Below are 17,999 nucleotides of genomic sequence, written 5' to 3' on the forward strand. Positions count from 1 at the left end.
TGAAATATTATAAATTAAGCAACAATATCAAAATGAATTCAACCATCACCAGCTGTGATATTAAAGGTCACCAAGTTAATACATCAGTAATTATAATCTAGTAATATGTATTATTCCAAAACAGACCATTTAGGCACTTTTGATCTTTTAAGTATATTTTTTTTACTTATTGTTCTATTTTTTTACACTACATCTTTTTTTTTTTATTTCGCAATAGACTGAGATGTTGTGACTTATTCTTAAGCAGTGTTGGTCTGTATGTGATGTAATGTATTTTGTATTTAAAAAATCACTAATGGTAATGATCTGTAAGTGTAAAATTGAACAACACTGAACAAAAATGAATGCATTAATGAATGAATTAAGTGAAGTGTTGTAATTTAATTATTGCATTGAATCTACATGAGTTTGTAGTACATTTTTAGAATTTTTTTTAGAAAAGCTTTGGTCCAAAAGTAGGTGTATTTTAATTTTACATTTTTAAAAAATAATTTTTTGAGTAGGATGTTCACAAGGCCTTTTCACCTCCGATGGGGATAATCCTGGTGTTATTTAAATTTCCACAGAGAAGCCAAGGTCTTCTCGAAGCTCCTCATCAATAGTATTCCAGTCTTTCACCTGATCCTGAGCCTTGTTTGAACAACTAACTAATCAGAACAGTGAATGGCCTGCTTACGCACACTTCCTGCAGCAGGACCACGTCTCTTTAATTAGCTCCAATTCTTTCATTGCAGAACAAACACCACCATATGCCACTTGGTGACAGGCGTCAGTGTGCACAAGGACGGAACAGGATAGAGCCGCCCCATAAACACCTGCCATGTTAAAATAGAAACATCATACACCAGGTACAAATATAATAGAGATTAAAAAAACAGTCTAAAGGTATCTGTGAGGGTCATTCAAAGTACTGCACAATTATTATGGAACGCTTTAAGGATGCATCTTATAGCAGGTGTGATCATTCTGTCTGCCAACACCTATTGTTACATATAAATAAAGATGACAAGTTGTGTTTTTTTTTTTTTTTTTATCATGACAACCAATGCATTAAATTTTGGTACAAAATAATGTTCTGACCATCTTGTAGACACTGAGCAACTTTTGTTTCACAGATAATTCTGAAAAACATTTCAATTTATTTAACAATTATGTAAATTTATAAACAGTTTATGTACATTTTGAGGATTAAGACTTTGCAGTTATAAGTTACTGTTTTGTTTTGTTCTCATTCTCTTAATTATAATTTATTAGCATTTATTTGCATTTTCTTTAAATTGTCATTTACGTGATCGAAATAAAGATATCAATCAATCAAACAAATATTTTATCAGCAAAATTCATCTCAAGCAAATCATACTGTGAAGTTTCAATCGATGAACTTATTCCTCTTGATCATATGACAGATTTCATGATACTGCATCTTATTTCCCTTTTCATATATTGTTGTTAGCCTCACAGCATAATTGCCTAAGTCCTATTTTTTTCAGTTCATAGCCAATGATGAAAAACAAAGCAGCAGTGTAAGGAGAGTAAAGCTGTGTAGATATCACAAAAATATGACTTGGGCATTTTATGCTATGAGGCAATAAAATAGTCTTATTTTACAGCCCTTTAAGCAAGGACACATTGTTCTTTGATCAGGCTGCATTTGTAAATAAGAATCTGTTCTTAACTGTTTGCCTGGGTAAATAAAGGTTAAATAAAATAAAATAAACAACATTTTATTGTGTTTTAACACATTTATCATATACACCTGTTCTTTTATCCACTCATAAATGCACTGTCTTGTGTGTTGCTGTCCCTGGTTCTTAAATGACTGAATCTTTATCTCTACTTATGTGAAATATGTTTGACAGAGCATCAAATGACAACATGAACATTTTCTTTATACTTTTGTGAGTTAATCCTCTGGTATCCCGTCCAGCAAGGCCCTTACTAAGCACCAAGTGTGCCTTTTTGGCACACTTGTGGAATAATGTCAAAAAAATTTTCATACAGTTTGTTTTTAATTCTTTTACACTTTTTTTCTATTTCATCAACTTAAGCTGTAAATAAAAATACCAAAAACTCAATAACTGTCACATTTTTTAACCCTTTAAATGCCATTTTTGTAATGTAAACAAACCATTTTTTTGGATGCAAAAAACACAAAAAATTATTATTTTTCAATATACTACATAAAAAGTGGATCACATATTATTTAGTTTTCGCAGCCTGGCATATGTCAATGATTAACTCCAACACTGGTTAATTTGCATTATTATTTTTGGCGCTAGTTCAAATGTTCAAAAATACTAGCATCTGTCACCAAGTGTGCCCAAATGGCACACCTATAAATCAAACTATTAAATATTATATATTGATTTATTTTTCTGCTCTAATTTGATTGTATTTTTGTAAATCAAAGTCAGCCCTAATCATACATATAAAATGGAAGAAATAGTGCGTTTTAGGCACACTTAGGAGACAGATGCTGGTCTTGTAATTTTCTTTTGTTTACAATGTACACATTTTAGTTGGTGGCCAGAATTTTAAAGATCATGCAAAAATGAACAACTTTTGAATTCTAACCTTATTTAAATTGTGAAAAATAATATGAAGTTTTTTAACATGAAGTGCAAAGTGTGCCTAAAAGACGCACCCGGATACTGGAGGGTTAAATAAATGTCAAAAGAAAGAAATTGTTATCCCTCCCCCTTTTTTTAAAATTGTGTTTTAGTAAATGTCTCAGTTGTTCTGGAAGTGGGGATTGCATTGTTTCATGTTTATAGCTGTAACACATAAGTAAAGAAAAAAAAAAAAGGTAATGAGGTGCCAGTATCTCAGTACTCACATCAGTGCGTCACTTTTAGTGAGTAAAAAACGTCAGTGTCTTTGATATTTAAGCATCACATAGAGGAAAGTTTCATTGTGATTCTATTGACATGAGATAGAAAGCCGGGGAACTCAGGAAATGAGCTGAAGGGGCTTTGATTGCACCCAATAGTATCATGTTTCTTTATTAACATGCCTTATCCTGCTGGTGTGAAGAGGCTGGGCTGGGATTCAAACGGCAGAGAATGTGACACTGCACACGCATTCTTCATCTGTTCATTAAACCACCCAGCAACAGGGACTCTGTCAGCACTAAGGCCCTTTTCACACCCCTGATCATGTGTCAAGCAGAAAACACAGTTTAGACATATTCATATAATTGAAATTAACATTATTATTTATCAGAGGCAGGTGGAATGTTTATCGAGACTAGACAACATCATCTTTTACTGTAAAACATGATGTACTCGACACAAAAAATATCAGTTGAGCTTCATGTCTCATGATCCCATTCTACCAAAGGCTAAACTCATTTCCTTGTTAATAATAATAATAATAATAATAATAATAATAATAATAATAATTTTTATTTATATAGCACCTTTAAAAAGTGAGTTGACAAAGTGCTTTGACAGACAAACCATAAGGGCACAACAGCAGGGTACAGTTGAAATAAACAGGATACAAGCAAAGACACTAAAACATAGAAAAAACAGCACAACACAGTAAAAGAGATAAGAACAGCAAACTAGGAAAACATGACACTCTGAATAAATTTAAATGTATTGAAGTAGAGAGGGCAGAGATTACAGAGACATAACATCATGTATGTCAATATAAATGACTGACCAAACCAGGGTAAAATTAAATATCCAAACATTAAAAAGAGACAATATCACGTAAAAGAAGTCTGTAAAAAATGTGTTTTATGAAATTATTTAAAAGATGTCACTGATTCTGCAAGCCTTATCTTTCATAAACAGTTGTTGCCCTACAAATGTAATGTTTTTGATACACATGAAATATTTTACATGAACATTTCTGTATATTGATGATTTCTACATCTGTTCCACTACACTTTTTGGATTTTATTACAAGTAATTTTTCTAACTGGTTATATTTCAGATTAATATTATTACTATGAAACTAAAAAATGTAATCATGTATAATAGATTTACTGCACATACTTAATTAAATAGGTCCCATCACTGCCATCCACAACATTAAAGACAGACACATAATTGTAATATCTAGTAGAACTTGTGTGTAGATAATTCATTCAGGACTTGTTATTCTGAGGAGATTAAAGCTGTTTTTCTAGCTAAATATGGTCCTCACATACGCAATGTTGCTAAAATAGTCTCAATGAAAATATTTCTGTCGTGAGAAAGGTTATTTTCTTTCCCGGTTACATAACGGCTTCATCATATGTGCATTTTCACAACATTATGAGTTAAAAATAGAGCAAATTTCATTTTTAAAGAAAATGTCATGCCATTTAAAAGAACATCAAGTAATGATGTGTAGGCCGAGGTAAACATGAAAGGAAACAACTGACATCCAGCATCAGCATCAGTCCGGCCTGACACGTCTCATTATTATTAGAACACAGAAGGAACAGCCCGGTGCTTTGTGTGCATTAGGTCAGATCATATCAAGCTGCTGTGAAGACCGGCAGACTGACAATGAAGTTTGGCAGGGCAGCAAAAAACATCTGGGCTTCACACTGATCTCTGTGACATAACACGCCTGGGAGAGAGGCCTGAAGACTGAGCAACCAGCAAAGTGCATGTCCACAAGCAAACATGAAAGGCCAAGCATGATTGCATGTACATCATTCATCCTACAACACAAACAGAGCATGACTCGCCGATTACCTATGTACACGTCTAGTCAGGGTTCAGTGCATGTCTAGAGAACACAGGCTTAAAAAGACAGGGCCTTTTTGCCCATAGGGTGATCTCCGTCCTGCATACACTCTGACCATCTCAGGATTTCCATTAGAAAGAGTGTTCTACATATCAATCCAAGCTTTAATTAAAAAGCTGCTATATTCACAGAGCCTTCGTAAGCTCACTGAAAGTGCGCAGGCTGTCCTGCTCTTCTCCATGAGTGGGTGAAATGCCGCATTTGGAAACCAAATGAGTTTATTGTTGCCAGGCTCAGGCCTTTCATCTAATTTTATTGTCCTTAGCGAGTGACTGTCACCCTCTGGTAAACACTTGATGTTGTCATCAGCATTAGCACCATTACTCATATGCTTGAAGAGATGACTCAAAAAGACTCAAAAAAAAAAAAGTGTATAATAAATATGGAAACTAATAAAACCTGTACATACTAATGAAGGCATTTAATGTTTAAGAAAAATAAAGTATTTAATTTTTTGCTGAAGTGAATATTTCTAGGTGCATATCTGACAGATACAGGGTATAAACATGATAAAACCTTTACCCTTATATGTATAAAAAAAAACCAAAAAAAAAAACTACAGGCTTCCAATCCAACATTAAATGTGTGAAATGCCCTTAAAGTCTGAGGATAATGAATGTGTTCTGTGTCTAGGTTTTGTTGTTAGTCAGTGAATGACCTCTCAAAGGATCATTCTACTTATTCTTTTAAACTCTGCAGACAATCAGTGACAATACAAACTCATTAAAAATTGCCTGTTTATTATTTCATAGAAAATTAGCATTGTCAGGTAGTACAATAAGGAAGAAACAACATTTATGTTACAGAATTTAGTCAAATGTGACTCACAATATAAAAAACAAAGAATGCAAAAAATAGTCTCCACAGACAGTCTTTGTTATTTTGCCCTGATCTCATGAAAGGGCGCCACCCTCAGCTGGTCTTTCCATGGAAAACCAAACATCCCAACTTAAAGCGGGGTCTTTAGAGGGAAGAATAGGCCACTATAAAGGGCTGTCGTGATAGTCTGGATGAGAGCTGATGTGCTGGACGTGTCAGACAGGAAACTGTTTCCTCACCACGTCTGCCATTTGGGGATCAGCCTCTGACAACACGGACTGCAGGTGCTGAAACTGCACAGGAGAAGGAAGGAAAAGTGGAAACACGACCTTTATTTTCCACAGGAGACGGTAACACACAGGCAGCAGTCCACCACACAAAGCCGAAACATGGTTAACAATCATTCCACACTGGTTTTCATCAGTCTGCACTACCGGCTGATCAATTATAGATTTGAGAAGGAAAAAGCAGGTTTGGATTGGATTAAACTGTTTTACTGATAATAGTTAATTAGCCTCACAACAACTAATCAAGACAAAAGCACAACTGTATCAACTGACTTTCTAAATTATCATTATTTAAAATATCAAAATAATTGCCAATATATCATTCACTTCATATAATTGATTCGTCATCCGTAAAAATATCAATGTCTGATAGACATTTCAGTGAATTTAGCTTTCGACATTAATCAGAGTCTAAACACTTACTGAAGTCTTAAACTGTGTGTGCAACCATCCTGCAGCCGTAACACAAGTCTTCTCTGTCAGATGTCCTGTCTTTATTAAATCAGTCACTGTGTCCTATGAGAAACAATACAGAATCAAACACTTCAATGGTGTTAAAGAGAGATAAGGAACATATGAAACAAGTCTTCTAAGACAGTCTGACCAAACAGCCCTTACCTTGGGAATCTGAATGCAGATCTCAGCAAGAAACTCAGCTGTGATCTCCGCCAGTGTCTGGAGTTGTTCATCTTTTGCATCTGCTTCACAGTATCTTTTACACTCAGTGTGATACTGAAGCACTCGCAAAAGAGTGGCAATAAGAGGCAAACCTTTAAAACAAAAGACACATTACTGTTGCAAAAGCAGTTCTTAATACCAGATATCACTGTCATAGGAAGCATGGATAAAAAAGGCAAAGCTTTAAGCCCAAGTCTGTGAGGGACAATAGTCCAAAACTACTAACTTAACTAATGTTTGAGTGTATAAACATTTTTCAGGGTTTTTGTACGTTTCCATTTAGCACTTTCAGACTGTTCTCAGTAGAGCTTTCATACACTGTTTATGTAACAGTCATTGGTGGGTTCACAACTTGGTGTAGTTGGTCTTAGTTTCACACTGGGTTGGGCCAAAACCCTGGGACTCTGAGTGCAGCAGATACTTATCCCACACTTTCCTTTTTTAATATTGTTAAGACAGGGAAATTTCAAAAATATACTTCTCCATTTCTCCATTCCATAGTGTCCTGCACAGAAATTGTTTTGTTTCTGGGAGGCAATGGTTCAAGCAGCCGTCTTTATGTTTAGAGAGAGGAGGTTGAAGCTGTCAGAAAACTTACTTGTGTCACTTCTGCTGCTCCACTGATCCTGGCATTTATAAAGAGCCTGCAGAACAGCAAATGTCTGGACCAAAACGCCCTTCTGCTCTAGTAAGACAACTGGAAGATCATTTGACTGACAGAGATCCTCACACACAACTTCACTAACGAAGTCCCATACTGCTTTGCCAGGCCCATCGGCAGCAGCTGCAGGAAACAAAGAAAACATGGCCTTATCTGTAGAAAGTTCACTTCAGGCCTTTGGATTCATCTAGTGCAATGACTCACCAACTACATTAAACTGTATTTGGTCTTACCAAAAATCTCAATGCCCTCATCGACAGTTGTGAAGAGTTGGAGAGCATGAAGATAAACCTCTAAACCGTTAGGATTTTCTGACCTGTAAAGACAGTTTAATACTGGTGAACACAGTTGATCAAGTGCGGCATCGGACTTAGTCCATCTCATTTCCAGACACAGTGAGCAATATCTATAAATCTACAGTATACATCAAGTACTAGATAGATAGATAGATAGATAGATAGATAGATAGATAGATAGATAGATAGATAGATAGATAGATAGATACATACATATATACATACACAGACAGACAGACAGACAGACAGACAGATAGATAGACAGACAGACAGACAGACAGACAGACAGACAGACAGATAGATAGATAGATAGATAGATAGATAGATAGATAGATAGATAGATAGATAGATAGATAGATAGATAGATAGATAGATAGAATGGAAGATTTCAATCCCAGATTCCAACCTCAGCTGCTTGGCTGCTTCCAATAGGCATGAGGCCATATCCAGATGGGTTTCACCTTCATCATCTTCCTCACTCGGCTGAGCTGTGATCCAGCTTTTCATCAGCTCTTCATCTAGGTCAAACAGTTTCTCAACCAACTCTCCAACCTTCTCAAGAAGGTCACCTGAAACATCCATCAAGTAATTACCTACACTGCAGACAAGCAGTTATGTCAGATGTATTCATGCATCAAAATTAATTGGCTTTATTGTATGGAACAAAATGAATAAAAGTACAGTTTGTTGAGCTGCACATGATGAAACATAGGTTGGAGCGCACAACTGTCCGTTGTCGTATTCGTTGAAGCCAAATGGGACAGGCATCTTTCTGCGAGACACAGGTCAGCAGTAATCTAGATTTGAAAAAAATAAAATAAAAAATTTGAAATGATAAATACTGGTCCCTCTGTCTCTCTGTCTGTCACATTCATGAAAAATACAAGCATCACCTGCTTGTTTCCAGAAGTGTAGGTGGATCTGCATCTCCAAGAAGAAGCAACAGCACAGCACTGTGGACACAAACAGAGTTACGTTTCCAACATTAAATCTCAACAAAATAAAATATCTGGATCAGATTAATGACCTGCACGTACCCTAAGTCTTCATTCTGGCTGAGGGTTAGACAAGTGTCAGAAAAACAAGCAATATTCCCGAGGATTCCCACACAAATTTCCTAGAAGGATCAGAAGAAAGAAAAAACATACTGACATGATGAGAAAATGATCAAGACTTAAAGAAAGCAGAACATAAAACACAAAAAGCACATTTTGGCATTGAATGGAAAAGATTTCACTCACTGTGAGGCGTGGACAGCGAGACTTAGCTATCACTCCAAGAAGGATATCTGTGGCTTTGAATTCCTGCAGAAAGGCAGCTACATCCTACACAAAGTCAATAAATAGATAGTCATTAGTAATTACATACGTGTTTAAATACAGTCACAGGTATCGACCCCCTACCTTATCCATAGCCATATCCCAGACTCTGCACAGATTCTCTTCATCATCATCAGAAAGCTGCACCTGACCATCAGAATCCTCTTCTGAATGCTCTGCGACCATCTGAAAGACACAAGACACATTTACAGAACATGTAACTGTGTAAGAATACTCCTATTGACAAATCACAAATTGTAATAAGATATTTTTTTCAAAAGGCATCCATTTTCAAACCAAGTTGAGAAGTTCTAAGATGTACCACATTCAAAGTTTCTAATGACCTTTGCATGCCTCTGATTTTACATGAATTATTAATTATTCTTACATTGATGAGATGGGTAAGAGTGCTGAAAAGCCAGTGCTTGCTATAAACAGTGTCTCCTATAGCATCCAGAGCTTCCTCTGCCTCTTCACCATCACTGTCTGGGGGCGGTGATGGGTTACGATCCATAACGGGAGACTGTGTCCCTTTTGAAGAAGAGGATTTCTCATTGTCCACATTATCCACTCTGTCACTATTGTTGTCTGGAAGAAACCAATAATGTGGATCAGAGTTTGGTCATGTCAGAGTATAATACAAATAGTGAGGTCACTTAGCGAAGAGATTTTGCTGCACTGGTTCTGCAAATAATTATATTACAAAGACAATCAATAAACAATCCTATGGAAATACTGTCTATGAAAGATTACAGCAGGAATGTAATGATGCATCTTAGACAGATACATGATTCACAATACAAGAAATACCTATTACCAACTTGTCCTTAAACTTTTTTTTTCCATCTATTCTTAAAGAATGCTATATATCTAAATTTACATACACTTGCCACATTTCTTTCTAAAACAAGTGTAGTCTACCTATGGTCATGAAGCTGTTTCCTTCTAATTTCTGAACGAATTCTTACATAGACTACAATTTACATCGTAGTCTTTAAGAAGGATGTAAGATTAATATCAGTTGTAAACACTTTAGCGCACATATAAATCAATGCACACTTAAACAATTCAGCTAACAGATGTACATTTAGCTGTTAGAGCTAACATCATTTTTACAGTATCAGTCAAATTAATCCATCTGTTACATGTCAGCTCACCCATTATGAAGGTTTTCGATGAAGACAACAGTCAAAAACAATCAAATGTAGTTTCACTGCATCATTAATCAATCTTTAAATACAAAACCCCTCAGTTTACGGTGAACATTTCAAACAGCCTCCATTAGTGCGTCTACTTAACGAGCATGCGCAGTCAGAAGGAAAGCAATGCTGCGTTCAAGTTGTTGGAAAACCCTCACTGAGGAGTGACTTGAAAAAAGTCCGTGTGTCTGAACGGGAATTTTGAGAGAAGTTAAGTGATATTAATGCGCAAAACCTTCAGCGGTTAAGTCAAGACATCGGTTAAGTTATGCAGTTTTATCTACCCGTAGCTGTTTTATTGATTGTGTTGAACATTATGTTGATTGATTCTACCATTATTTCTGCCAAATGAGTAAATCTTGACATTCTAGCCTCGGAATTAAGGCCAATTAATGCTCACTTTACGTGCGTAATATCCTTTTCAAACTTTGTCAAGCTTCACTGTACCTGTACTTCTCATGTGTGCTTTCATGTTCAGCTTCTCTTTATGTTGACACGGTTGTAAGCCACCAGCCGTCCACTAGAGGGCAGTGCAGAGGTCAGAGTTTCACTTCCGAGTTCAGAGGTCAGCTTTAGACAACAGCAAAGATGGCGGCTGTGGAGAAGGTCCTGCCTCTGTCTATTCTCAGAAAGAGGGAGAAAATGAGACGCCGGTTGCCGACGGACTTCATTTATTGTGACCGACCATCTACGAGCAACTGTTCAAACAAAGATACGGTGAGTTTCTTCTTCACATTATACTATTTGGCACAGTGTATTAGGCAGAAATGGAGGAACAGTGTGAAAAAACAGGAGGTGTGTGCGGGCGTAAAAGCGACGAGCATAGCACAACGGTATCATGAACCTCCTGCCCCCGTCCCCGAAAAATATCCCGTTATGAAACACTCTAATAGTCCAACCGCTGGCATTTCGACATGGAAATACCCGTGACAAGGTAAGAGAACAGTATATAGATATTTGGCACCTTTTGTTTGGCCCTGCTTTTCTAAAATGAACTGTGCAAATCACGGGTGCACGGCTCGCTGTCTAATACAGTGAGTAAACCAGCTGAAGGTTTGTTATGCTGGGCAGTCCAGGTGTCACGTACAATTTTTACCCCCTAAGAATTATGCTGCATTCCAAGGTGCTGGGAGGTGGGATATTCAAAGGGGGGCTAAAAAGTTCATAGCCTGATAAAGAAGGAGTTATTGCACAGCAATGAAACTTGGCATACATTAAATTCAACCTTTCCTGATACTAACTGCATGGTTTCCTTCCAGATAAACCCACACTGGATAAATAATTTAGGACTTTGAAAAGTAGTACTACAGACATTTCATGAAAATGCTTGCTTTTCACCCCTCCCTCGTTCTCCCTACCCCTCTTGAATTCAGCTTCCCAGGTTTGCACACTTGATAAAGCTGGAGCATCATCCCCTATAGCAGCCATGTCAGCATGAATGTGCTTGGGGGCTAACCCCTTTTTCTGCAGACATTTGATCAGACCACGGTGCCACGGATGGTTCACGAAATGTCTCTGGTACTACTTTTCAAATTCCTAAATTATTTATCCAATGTGGGTTTTTCTGGAAGGAAGCCATGCAGTTTGTATCAGGAGAGGTTGAATTTAATGTATGCCAAGTTTCATTGCTGTGGAATAACTCCTTCTTAGTCAGGCTATGAACTTTTCAGCCCCCCCTCGTATCTCAAGTGGCGTTAACGACATCCTACCTCAAAGCATTCCAGATGATCCATACTGAACATGAACAACAAATATGGAGGACCATAGATCTAAGCTACTATTTGCTTTGTTACTGAAGAGGCATTTTGACTGTCAACAGTACAGTGTTCTCATATAAGCAAACGCTGAAAACAGCTCCCCCTTCTTAAATCAGCCATGAAGAGGACAAAGTGCAGCAAATTCACCGTGTCACACCAGAACAGCTCCAAATGTGAGCTGCTAAAGTAATTTCACTCCTTTGGCTTCACAAGCTTATCTGATGGGGGATGCAGTTTTTGGCAATATCTGGTGCCCAGTTCTGCTCCCTGCCAAAAACTGCATCCCCAACCGTGGGTGATGTAGTTTTGGACAGTATCTGTTTATATTGTTATATATTTTGTGTGTTGTGTGTCTAAGATTTAACTTTAGACAGTTTTATATACCTTACAGCTTGCACATTCTTTATTATTAAACAGATTAAAAAACCATAACTGCAATCTCTTACAATGTTATTAATTACTTAATTGCTACACAGGTATGATGGTGTTAAGAGGTTGAATAATTCACAACTAATTTCATACCCTACAGTCAGAAAGGAGAAAAAGTTGTGACAGGGTGAATTTGGTGCACATTATCCTCTTCATGGCTGACTTAGGAAGGGGGAGCAGTTTTCGGCAGGGAGTAGAATTCGGCACTACATATTTCACCTAGCTGGAAGTCGGAAACTTCCCACCTTCCATCACTTTGGAATGCAGCATTATGCCCCCCCGTTGCACATGCTCTTAAACTGTCAGGCATGCACAATTGCATTCTTTTCGGTGTAAACTTCTGGTAGTGAAACCTGTCATACTAAATTTACCCCATTCAGATTTTCAGAAGAAAATAGTAAAAATTAGGTGAGTTGATTTCTATATTATATTTAGATCACTAGAACAGTCAACCATGTGTTAACTTTATGTTTTTGACATAGTTTTTGTCAAATAAAAGTGAATGGCTGTATGGTCATTCATTTGCACGCTATGTTACTCTTAGTTGCACAGTAATTGTTAATTGCAAAGTCTAATATATATAAGATGGATTTGTTTATTGTGATCAACTTGAGATGAGTTGCTGCATACTAGTATTTGCGTTACTGCAAATGAGGGGATCTATTACTATTTAGAGTTGCAGTTAGACATCATAGAAACCACACGTACAAAACAACTATGGAAATGAGAGATGAAAGAGGTGAGTTATTCATTTAGCAGGTAATCAGTTCTCTTGTAACAAACGATTTATTATTTACAACTATGTAAAATAAGCAAGTCAGTGTTGTGTTTCTTAAGTGACAACTCCAAAATTGTATAAAAAAGGCCAGGCATGATGCTACTGTACAATACTTCTGTTATATTCTCTTACAATCAGCAAGTCTTATTTCACATTTCAACCCTGTACTATACACTGTTTGTTATCATGGAATCCACACAGTCTACATCACTGGAGTCGAAGTCTACATCCCTGGAGCTGAAGATGTCAGTCTACAAAGAGCAGATGGAGATGTTGATCAAGTATTTGAGAACTGGGCGGTATCGTGCTGGACTCGACAAAGCCCAGAAACGGAATATTAGAAACCAAACTAAGAACCATTTCCTGGACAGCAACAGTAAGTAATGAAACACTATGTCGTGTATTTTTTAAACTTTGTTCTTTGTTGAATGGTTGGTTGTTAATTGTTATGTTTCAGATCAGTTGATGTATCGTAAGACAGCTACTTTGTCGCTAAAAGTAGTGGTCTGCCCTGCCGAAGTGAAGGACATCCTACGACAGTACCATGTTAGTGCTGTTGGAGGACATAGTGGTATTAACACCACAATGGGAAAGATCGTCCAGCACTACTGGTGGCAGGCCATGAAGGCAGATGTGGTTGAATATGTAAGTACACAATATATGTACATAATGTACAGATACAAGTCATACATGCATATTATTTAAGATGTATGTAAAATCCATATACCATAGTATTTGTCCAATATTTATTTTATTTGTAGGTATCTACTTGTCCAAACTGTCAGATCTACAAGAAGCTTAGGACTCAGGCCCCTAAGTTGAATTGCGTCACTGTGAACAAACCCCTAGAGCTAGTAGGCATGGATCTCATGGGTAAGATATTTACCTGATACTACATATTAATGTTTGTATTTGGAAACTGTTTGCATGTACAAAATGTTTATATTTTACACAGGTCCACATCCAGAAACAGCCAGGGGCCACAAGTACATATTGATGTTCACGGATTACTTCACCAAGTTCATGGATTTCTTCCCTTTGTCAACAAAGAGTGCCCAGGGCGTGGCAGAGGGAATCAAAACATTTGTCTCTCGGTAAGTGTAACATTTTTGTAATAAATTAAATGAAGTTTGCAGATATTGCCCCACGATTTTACATAATGATATGATTTCTTTTCAGATGGGGTACACCTGCTCGTCTTCTTTCAGACCAGGGTAGGGAGTTTGTGGCAGAGGTGAACACTGCTCTTTGTGCCGAGTTTGGCATCAAATGCAGTGTCACTTCTGCATACCACCCCCAAACTAATGGTCTCAACGACAGGACAAACCAGACTCTGAAAGTGCGGATCAGCAAACTCATCAATGATCAACAGAACAACTGGGATGACTACCTGCACAATCTAGCTGTACTAAATTTACTCCCATGCTCAGTTTACATTCAAGCTGTACTAAATTTACCCCCCTGTGCTAACTATACCCCGTTACAATAACACCTACTTCATATAGCTAAAAAATAAATAAATAAATAATACATCTATATATAAAACATACCCCTTCAAGCTGTACTAAAGTTTTTCTCGATAGTCCTGTTGTTTATCATTTAGTATAGTAAATTTCACTTGATTTGGATATTCAGTTATTCACATTTACCCACGAAGTGCGCATGTGCGAAAACACTAAAGTACAAAAATAATATGTGGGTAAAATTTGTACGTGACACCTGTCGATAATAATGATTCATTTTAGTCTTGACAACTTTGTTAGTAAATGACCTATTTTATTCACACTGCTGTTAACTCTTTTCATGCGGCTTCTTTGTTCTAGGCACCAAAAGATGAAGATGATGAGAAGCCAGTGACGCTGACTCTGAACGCGAGTGACACCTCCGCACACAATGAAACCTCATCTTCCTCTGATGTTTCGACCCTTCCTCCTCCGAGTCCAGCTAGGACATCAACACAACCACCACCAGACCCAGTCCACGCGGCCCTGCTACACAGACAGAGGAAACTAAACCTGTATACCTCATTCACAAACTACCTCAACTCAGTTCTGCAGAAGCTTCCTGAAGCAGATGCCAACAAACTTATGAAGGACATACATGGACAGATGATGTCTTATATGTGAAACACAATTTTATTTTTAAAAAACAATAGAAGTATGTGCACAAGAATGAAGTATTATGTTCTATCCAAACAAAATAGAACATAATACTTTACCAAATTAAAAAGTGGTCTGGAGAAAATATTGACCTTTGTGTTATTAGAGTTGGTTGTGACCCAGTTATAAGATTAGAAAACAATAATTGGTACCAAATCTGAAATCCAGTCTAGCCCTGTCTGTCATCTTTCACTGAAGACATTCATTAAAATCTAATTGTAGCTCAGACAGTGATTTCTCATTTTAGCATGTCTTCATTTTTGTAAACCTCATTTTCATCTTTTTAAGAGATAAAACAAACAAGGTTAAATACTTTAAAAGATTTTCGGTGGTATTATAGTTTCATCACTAGTATTCCTCTATGAAAGGCTGATCTCAGGACATATGGATATTGGATTATTATAAGTGATTGATCAGTCTTTTTTCCTGTAGTGTAGGAGCTCTCAATGAATGGGGTTATCAGAAAATGTTTCCAGAAAGTGTCATCCTACTTACTACTTTTTTTTCTTTCCTAAATTTTCTGTTTCGTGTTATTGAAGCACCTGCGTCATGGCCCTTTCAGTGTATCATTAGAAATGATGACAAGTCTAGTTAAACAGCTTTATATCAACACACATTGTACAATTTTGAATTGCTGTGCCTCTCTCGGTTTGGCATGTCTTCTGTCCTCCTTGAATCAACAGAGGAGATGCTGTCAAGCACAAATAATTAGACGCCTTCCTCATCACACAGCTGTCTTTCTCTGGGAGTGGTCAAAAGCGTTGTTTGACCTTGGAGGAGTTTTCCCTGAATATGTGCAAACCAAAAAATAACTTTCTGTTTTAAATATGTAACCAAGATAAATTAATAAAGGCTGTGTATGTTTGATGGAAGATGACAGAGTGACAGCATCAAATAATAACTACTGCTATGTGTAATCACGTGGCCTTGTGGTGAGGTTCAATATTTTTCCTAAGTGATAAATGAAAAAAATGTAAACAAAAATTATATAAAAGAAAGAAATAAGATGAATCTTTTTTTTTTTTTTTTTTTTTAAACCAGGGCCTCTGTTGGTAATGCTGGACATATTTCTACTAATGATAACACAAATATTCATAGTGACTTATTAGAGCACAATAAAAGAACCCACCATACACTGATATTAACCGACTTTAAAACCTGCCTTCCTATCATCCTCTATCACAAAATGAAGTCAATACTACCACCTGCAGGAAACACTGGGAATGATCTGCATTTAGCACCATGTGAGGAAAAAAGTACCCTTGGTGAGGAGTGTGGAATTTTACATGAAGTTAGAATATGAACTGTGCCACATTTGTTACAGCTGTTTTAACATGGAAATGTGTAATGTAAATGTCGGTTAAGATCTGCAGCTTTAAAAGAGCTAATTACAGAAACAAGATAATCGAGGCTTCTCGTCCACCCACCCAGAATGTTGCACATAAATGCTGTCTGACCAGAGCCTATAATAGTAGCACTGACTACCCATGATGCCCTCTAGGAACATGTTCCACAGCATCAGGACCAGCACAGTCCAATTTTGCCGTAGTTCCATCCCCCAAACCCCCTTTTTTTTTTTTTTTTTTTTTTTTTTTACTACAGCCAGACAATGCACCTTCTGAACCTTTTCATTCAATAACCTATACCAGACAGTGTAATGTCACATTTAAGTACACTGGTTTGTTGCAATATTGCTGTGCAATATTTTATTACTGTATGTGCAATTTCTTTTTTGTATATATTGTAATTTTCATACAGATATATTTTAGATACTTTTTTTTTTTACATTTTATCTTTTATACCATATTTAGGTCTGAGTCTAATGGCAAGTCAGTGCACTGAAATTTCATTCTGAATGTACACTAGTTGTAAGTTGTTTTGAATGACAGTAAAGTAGCTATTGTATTCTATTGTATGTTATTCTATTCTTTATATATCTTCTATATTTTCAAAGACCTTCAGTTGTATTATTATATTTTCATCACTAGTATTCCTCTGTGAAAGGCTGATCTGAGGACATATGGATATTGTATTTTGTATTTGTTACTATAATTGATTTCTTAGTCTTTTTTCTTGTAGTGTGGGAGATATGAATGCATTGGGTTGAGTCAGAAAATTATTCCAGACTGCATGTTTCCAGAAAGCTTCATCCTACTTCATATTTTTTGTATTATTGCTTCCTAAATTTTCTGTTTCACACAAATTGTATTCTGCTATTGAAGCACCTGCGTCATGGCCATTTCAGTGTATCATTAGAAATGATGACAAGTCTAGTTAAACAGCTTTATGTCAACACACATTGTACAATTTTGAATTGCTGTGCCTCTCAGTTTGGCATGTCTTCTGTCCTCCTTGAATCAACAGAGGAGATGCTGTCAAGCACAAATAATGAGACACCTTCCTCATCACGCAGCTGTCTTTCTCTGGGAGTGGTCAAAAGCGCTGTTTGCACTTGGAGGAGCTTACTCTGAATGGATGCAAACCAAAAAATAACTTTGTGTTGGTTTTGAATATGCAACCAAGATAAATTGATAAAGGCTGTGTGTGTTCCATGGAAGATAAACCAGTGACAGACTGATAGCATCAAATAATAACTACCACTATGTGTAATCACATGGCATTGTGCTGAGGTCTAATATATTTCCTACGTGTTAAATGACAGTAAGAGAGAATTGGTTCGTTTGAAATTTGATGTGACAAGACAAGTTTTGTGTATATTACTGTGGCCTTGCCAGTAGAGGATGACAGAAGTTAAGGATGTAGAGTCGAGTCAGTTTAGTTTCACATCCTGTATTATTCCTGACTGTGGTACAGTTTAGATCAGGGGTGTGAAACTCATTTTAGTTCAGGGGCCACATTCAGGCCAATATG

The 17,999-nt window shown here is 36.8% G+C and overlaps 1 protein-coding gene across 2 annotated transcripts; it reads right to left on the bottom strand.

The window, feature by feature from the left end:
- Nucleotides 1-5,466: 5,466 nt before the first annotated feature.
- saal1 (serum amyloid A-like 1) lies at nucleotides 5,467-10,120 on the bottom strand. 2 transcript variants are annotated; one of them, XM_030136897.1, is made up of 13 exons: nucleotides 9,964-10,120; nucleotides 9,195-9,337; nucleotides 8,891-8,992; nucleotides 8,729-8,812; nucleotides 8,525-8,604; nucleotides 8,381-8,440; nucleotides 8,169-8,284; nucleotides 7,894-8,056; nucleotides 7,425-7,507; nucleotides 7,129-7,314; nucleotides 6,471-6,622; nucleotides 6,276-6,368; nucleotides 5,467-5,858 (listed from the first exon to the last, which is right to left on the bottom strand). In XM_030136897.1, exons 1-13 carry the CDS (start codon nucleotides 9,965-9,967, stop codon nucleotides 5,781-5,783), a joined length of 1,344 nt encoding a protein of 447 aa, XP_029992757.1. In that variant the 5' UTR covers nucleotides 9,968-10,120; the 3' UTR covers nucleotides 5,467-5,780. The 2 variants fall into 2 exon arrangements, with proteins under 2 accessions (XP_029992757.1, XP_029992756.1); XM_030136896.1 differs by having other exon boundaries at nucleotides 9,195-9,394.
- Between the last annotated feature and the right edge of the window lie 7,879 nt (nucleotides 10,121-17,999).

The sequence above is a fragment of the Sphaeramia orbicularis genome, chromosome 6 (genome assembly GCF_902148855.1).
Source record: "Sphaeramia orbicularis chromosome 6, fSphaOr1.1, whole genome shotgun sequence".
NCBI lineage: Eukaryota > Metazoa > Chordata > Actinopteri > Kurtiformes > Apogonidae > Sphaeramia > Sphaeramia orbicularis.

Bases quoted from the DNA above. Each gene is read 5' to 3' on its own strand.
- saal1 (XM_030136896.1), bottom strand. The intron at 8,813-8,890 runs GTAGGGGGTCGA...GACTTTGTGTAG, and splicing joins GGGATATGGCTATGGATAAG to GATGTAGCTGCCTTTCTGCA. The intron at 8,285-8,380 runs GTGATGCTTGTA...TTTCAAATCTAG, and splicing joins ACACTTCTGGAAACAAGCAG to ATTACTGCTGACCTGTGTCT.